Source organism: Amblyomma americanum, chromosome 1 (genome assembly GCF_052857255.1).
Source record: "Amblyomma americanum isolate KBUSLIRL-KWMA chromosome 1, ASM5285725v1, whole genome shotgun sequence".
NCBI classification, from domain to species: domain Eukaryota; kingdom Metazoa; phylum Arthropoda; class Arachnida; order Ixodida; family Ixodidae; genus Amblyomma; species Amblyomma americanum.
In genome coordinates, this window is record NC_135497.1 from 353,646,841 (window position 1) to 353,652,498 (window position 5,658).

Genomic DNA, 5,658 nt, shown 5'->3' on the forward strand with positions numbered 1-5,658 from the left:
AATTTCCGGAGCCCTTCACTACGGCGTTCTCGAAGCCTGAGTCGCTTTGTAACGTTAAACTCACATAAACGATTAAGTACAGCCGCGGTCAAAAATACGCGGCCCACGGCTACGGCGCAAGGAGCGGCTGCGGGGCCGCACCACGACGCTGCTACCTGCGTCCGGCGCTCACAGCGAGGGTCCAGAGTGACGACAAAGCTTCGCTCTCACTCTCCCCTGAGCACGCCACACGGCTGATGAATGTCAAGTGCAGCGTTCAGCCGTTTCGCGGCTGACGGTTAGTACGAAAGAGGGCTCTGCAAAGCGTGCGCGTGTGACTTTCAGCGCCTACTCGAATATCTCGTCTTCGTTATGCACAGATCGGCTACGGCAGGCGTGCGTTCGGCAGTTCGACTAAGTGCGTCTGCCTGCGAAGCGTCCGAGTTCGGTTCGCATTCCATAGTTACGCGCGCCTTGCGTCCGTATACGCCGCGCTCCAGTGCCCGGCGCTTGGTCGAGTTAACCCTAATTACTAGCTGGAGCTCGCTGCTTTAAAATCATTAATTTAAAGCTAAAAAAATCAAAGCACGTTCCTGCTGCAATGAAATTACGAGTAACAAACTACCAGAAACAAAACAGGGCTTCACTGAGTTCACAGACCTGGGTCCTGACGCAAAAATAGCTTGTTCTGCCCTATTTCTTGAGCACCGTAATGCCCATGCTCCAAGGCTCACCACGCATGGGCGCGCGGGGCATACGAGAGCGAAGCAGTATCGATGTGGCAACGGCGAACCGCGCGCAATCCCCTTCATTACGCGTCTGGCAAACGGCGCAAAGCGGAGACGCGCCCCTTCATACTGACAGTCAGCCGCGCAACAGCCGAACGCCGCACTTGACATTTATCAGCCGTGTGGCGGGCTCAGGGTAGAGTGAGGGCGAAGCTTTGTCGTCACAGTGGCTGCATTCCAATACTCTAGACGTCTAACAAGACGTCTAGTGTGACGTCTAAGAACCCGTCTACATGTCCATGTGTTGGAACTTGTCTACTGCACACGCCGCCTCGTGGTATAATAATGTAACTAAAGCTTATAAACAGTTGTACTATAATTTTTCTCAAACTGAGCAATAACGATCATTAAAAACGTGTTTTCAACAAGTTTGCACATTTTTTCTGCAATCACTTTGCTCGTAAACCGGACTGGTGGATGCGCCTATCGGTCAGTCTACTTGTAGCAGACGGGGCTGCTCTCCGAAGACGACGCTAAAGAGAGATACGGTTAATCTTTTATTATTGATGCTAAACTGTACATGCTCCTCGAACGTGCTCGTCCAGACGGTCCTGAAAACATAAGAAAGGATACGAAAGACTGTAATCAATATACGCGAAATGCGATACGGCTAATATACACCGCAACAGAAAAACGCACGCGTGCCATTAAACCTGCTGTCTGCCGTGCGTGGCACTCGGAGACGGCGAGAAACCTATAGACAGCAGCGAGCTTTAATCCTGCAAAGACTGAAATCAATTCGCAACATGCCGATGTGTTTTTTCTGAGACTATAGAGATAAAAAAGTATGTACGCAAAAGAGTTGATGCAACTAACTAATACAGCAACAGAACATATTTTTTTAACCGTCACGCTAGCCGTCTTAACGCCCGTCGAGGAACCCAACGACAGCGACGAGTAATAATCTCTAAAATAAAGGTGCTAATTAAGATCCGGCATCGTCAGATGCCCAATCACGTAAACAGACCTACAGCGTCCGCTGCTGCAGCAAAGCTCTCAACTGCACGATTTTCTCCTGCGTGATTCACTGCTAGGAATCGCACGTCCACGGAGATTATATAGCCACTAGTTTGCGTACCAAATAACATAATGGAATGACTCACATTTTTCCTTTCCTATACTCCGGGTACAGTCCGACGCCTGCAAGAGCACGACTCGCTCATCAGCGTACATCAGCCATCTTTAGACAGCAAGTTAGCCTGCATCGATGTAGACTTCGACGAAGCAGTCATCTTAGACGGCTTCGTGAGAAATGGAACGCGTCCCAAGATGGCGGCTGTCCGGCTGGACGTCTAAGTAGCCATCTACTTGGGAGTATTGGAACGCAGCCTCTGAGCAGCTTCGCAGCGAGCGCCGTACGGAGGTAGCAGCGCCGCGGTGCGGCCCGCAGCCGCTCCTTGTACATGAGCCGTGGGCCGCGTATTTTTGATCGCGGCTGTACGTGTCCACAGACTCCACACGAAGGCTTGGATTGGACTTTCCGCACGACCGGCACAAACGAACGCCGCAGAGAAAAGTCAGCATGGCGGCGCTGCATGCGCACGTGCGGTATCCCGCGGGAGCTCGTGGTGGCGCTGTGGTGGGCACCGCTGTCTCAGTCGCCACTGCAAAAGACGAGGAAGACGCTGGCACGCGGCTCCGAAGCCCGAGCCCGACGACAACGATCAGTGTTCCGTTCCATCGGGTCCGCGCAATGGCCTCATTCAACGAGAAGCTCGTCCAGGAGGTGAAGAAGCACACGCAGCTCTGGGACCAGTACTCCAGGCTGCACAAGGAGGCCGGCTACCGGGAGGCCGCCTGGATGGAAATCGCCGCCGCGCTGGCCGTGACCGGTGAGCCGCTGCATGCTGCGTTCACCGCACACACAGCCGGCCTCGCGCTCCGGTCTCGAACGCGTACGTGTCCGACGAGGTGCACTGCAACCTCGCAGCTGGCTTCGTCGCAGACACTTGGTGTGGACCGCGTCTTATACGGTGTAGCTGGCACCGTACGATGCGGAATCGGCCTCCTTTTACGTATTGCCGTGAGCCTTGAGCTTCCGTAGGCTCCTTTGGCGTGCTGATGGCACAGCTGATGGTGCCTATAGAAGGACGTGTCTTTTGGATGAGCGCGCGTTTCAGCTGTTCGCGTCATTGAGGATGCTTTGCCGGGAACGAGTGTCGTACCGATGATTGCGGGCTCATAGCCAGAGTGTCTTCGCGACTAGCTGCCGCGTAGAATTGCGTGGTCTCTGGTCCGTTGTCGACAGGCGTCCTAGTTGACGGTGCCTTAGATCCACGAGCTGCTGCATCTGGTCTGAACCTTCTGCTGCCACGTCAGGTCTGTACCTCGAAGACTGCTGGCTCTCTCGAAGCGATATTAGTATTTTGCTGCCGCGTCCAGTACTGTGCCGGAAGCCTTTCCTCTCACGACTGCCCGTCGTCGCAATTAATCTGCCGTCGGTGGCTGGGGTACTAAAAGGCCTAGGCCAGGCACGTGTCCGTGGGCGTTGGGGGGGCCCGAGCAACTCCTCAATGTCAAGCACCTCCACCCTCTCCTTTCCGTTCTTGAGGCAGGGCCCTGTAAGAAGTCCCTTGGGCCCTCCCGAAAAAATTACTGGCTACGTGCCGGGCCTAGGCTACTTACTGTCAGGATAACGTAACGTTCGTTATTTTCTTTCATTTGCGTTCGGTTTTCTTACAGCTATAGATATGTGAGGCAGCACCATCTTAAAAGGCACCGATTTCGCCGTCGGCCTCCCAATATGCCATAACCAAATACCCGGTTACGGCGTTAGTGTGCTTAACACCAGAACGCAGGATCGAACCTCGGTGCGGCGGCCGCGTTTCGTTGAATATGGCAGAAATTCCCGAGCCCTCCACTACGGAACCTTTTTTCCTTCATTCTCTTAGTCCCTCCTTTATCCTTTCCCTTACGGCACGGTTTAGGGGTCCGCCAATATGTGAGAGAGATACTGTATCATTTCCTTTTCCCAAAAAATAATTACCCAATTTTCTCACCCGCCGCAGTGGCTCAGTGGTTAGAACGCTCATCTCCTGATCCGGAGTCCCCGAATTCGGACCCGACCGCGGCGGCTGCGTTTTTATGGAGGCAGAAGGCTAAGACGCCCGTGTGCTGTGCGTTGTCAGTGCACATTAAAGATCCCCAGGTGGTCGAAATTATTCCGAAGCCCTCCAATACGGCATCTCTTTCTTCCAGATATTGCGCCATATACTTTCCCCAAAATCTAAATATTATTATTATCAGTAGCAGTAGTAATACTATTAATAATTTTCTCACATATCTCGGTGGACACCCGAACGGCGCCCGTAAGCGAAAGAAAATGAAATGAAAAAAAAAATGGTTTCAAGGAAAGGAAAATACGCCTGTATCACATATCTCGGAGTACCACTTGCCAGCCACAAACGAATCAGTTTTTTATGTTTGACTTTATTAAACAAGCCAGGTATGAAAATTCTAGAGCTTATAACTTTTTTTGCGATTAGCTTCTTGTTTATGTGAGAAGTGTTAACGGACTACGGTTTTGTCGTGGAGGAATTCTTTTCACCGGTCGTAAATGTGGGCGGAGCTTCACTGCGGAGAAGTTTGATGAGACTGTACATACCCCTCACGACGAGGCACTGTCAGTTATACCAAGAGCAACAGGGCGCTGGAAGAGCGGTTTTTGTTTTCACGAAAGCTGTATACTAATTGTGGGGTGCCCCTAACCGCGACAAAGGCATGGTTGTTTTGACCGCAAATCGTGTGTTCCCTGGCGCAGTGGAGGAGTGCCAGACCCGGTGGCGCACCCTCCGGGACACGTACCTCAAGCGCAAGAAGCGCCGGCGCGCCGGCGCCAACGGGCAGTGGAACGTGCTGGAGTGTGATCTCGGCTTCCTCGATGACTTCCTGAGGCCGCGAACGTGAGTGTTGTGTACCGAGCGTGAAAGAAGAAAAGAGGAAATAGGTTCCGTATTGAAGGGCTCCGGTCGAAATTATTTCAGAGCCCTTCACTACGACACCTCTTCCTTCCTTTCTTCTTTCACTCCCTGTCTGTCTGTTGTTGCCAGTTAGAAAGAAAAGGAAAGTGCACAGGCCTGCTCACTGACTCTAGCCGAGCCACAATCGCTACCTCGTGCAGATAGTAGGGGAGTTGAAAGATGGGATAGGAAGACAGGATAGTAAAGACGCGCTAAAGACAAGGCCGATCCCGGAGGCAGTGCAATACCGGGCCAACCGATGGCGGGAGTGAAGCATCCTTCAAACTCTCCGCCACATTTCCAAAAAGAAGTTCAATTGGACCCGTAACAGATACTCTACTGGGGCCGGACTTTCACTTCCTCCTTTATCCCGTCCCTTACGGCGCGGTTCAGGCGTGCAGCGATATATGAGACAGATACTGATTCATTTCTTTTCTGCCAAAACCAATTATTATCATTATTATTAATACAGGAAGACACCTGCCCGCCTTCGCGTCACAAGCACTACCTCGCGTGACTGCGACGTGGCCCAGCGGCTACTTAAGCGAGCGCCCGGTTTTGCCATGCTTTACCGTCCGCACAAAGCTGCGCGACTCGCATTAGATCGCCGCGATGCTGGGTGGCACGCAACCCACTGCGTACGGCATGTCCATTTCGCGGACCAAGGGGTCTGTGTCTGGGAAAATTAATAATAATAATTCACAAGGCGTCTCAGGCTTTTCACGAGGCGTCTCAGCACAGTGCACAGAACCGCCGTAAATGAGCATGAGCTGTGGGCGGCTGGCGGAAGGAAATTAGATTGGCCAACGGGCGAACTCGGAAGTTAGCGGTTACGGGGTACAAGCCACTATAACACCGCACTCTGTCAGCTCGAGTTTGAGTGTCTCATACACCCTAGCTGCCACGCCTCTTTCCCTTTTCTCTCGCAGGAG

The 5,658-nt window shown here is 52.5% G+C and overlaps 1 protein-coding gene across 1 annotated transcript; it reads left to right on the top strand.

Annotated features, from left to right (window-relative positions):
* Positions 1-2,295: 2,295 nt before the first annotated feature.
* On the top strand, positions 2,296-4,673 carry LOC144121685 (uncharacterized). The gene is made up of 2 exons (XM_077655039.1): positions 2,296-2,599; positions 4,528-4,673. The coding sequence occupies exons 1-2, from the start codon at positions 2,461-2,463 to the stop codon at positions 4,671-4,673; spliced, it is 285 nt and encodes a 94-aa protein (XP_077511165.1). The 5' UTR covers positions 2,296-2,460.
* Positions 4,674-5,658: the final 985 nt, after the last annotated feature.

Excerpts from the sequence above, each read along its gene's own strand:
- LOC144121685 (XM_077655039.1), top strand. The coding sequence starts at position 2,461 with ATGGCCTCATTCAACGAGAAGCTCGTCCAGGAGGTGAAGAAGCACACG. Across the intron at positions 2,600-4,527 it reads CGCCGCGCTGGCCGTGACCG|TGGAGGAGTGCCAGACCCGG; the intron begins GTGAGCCGCTGC and ends TCCCTGGCGCAG.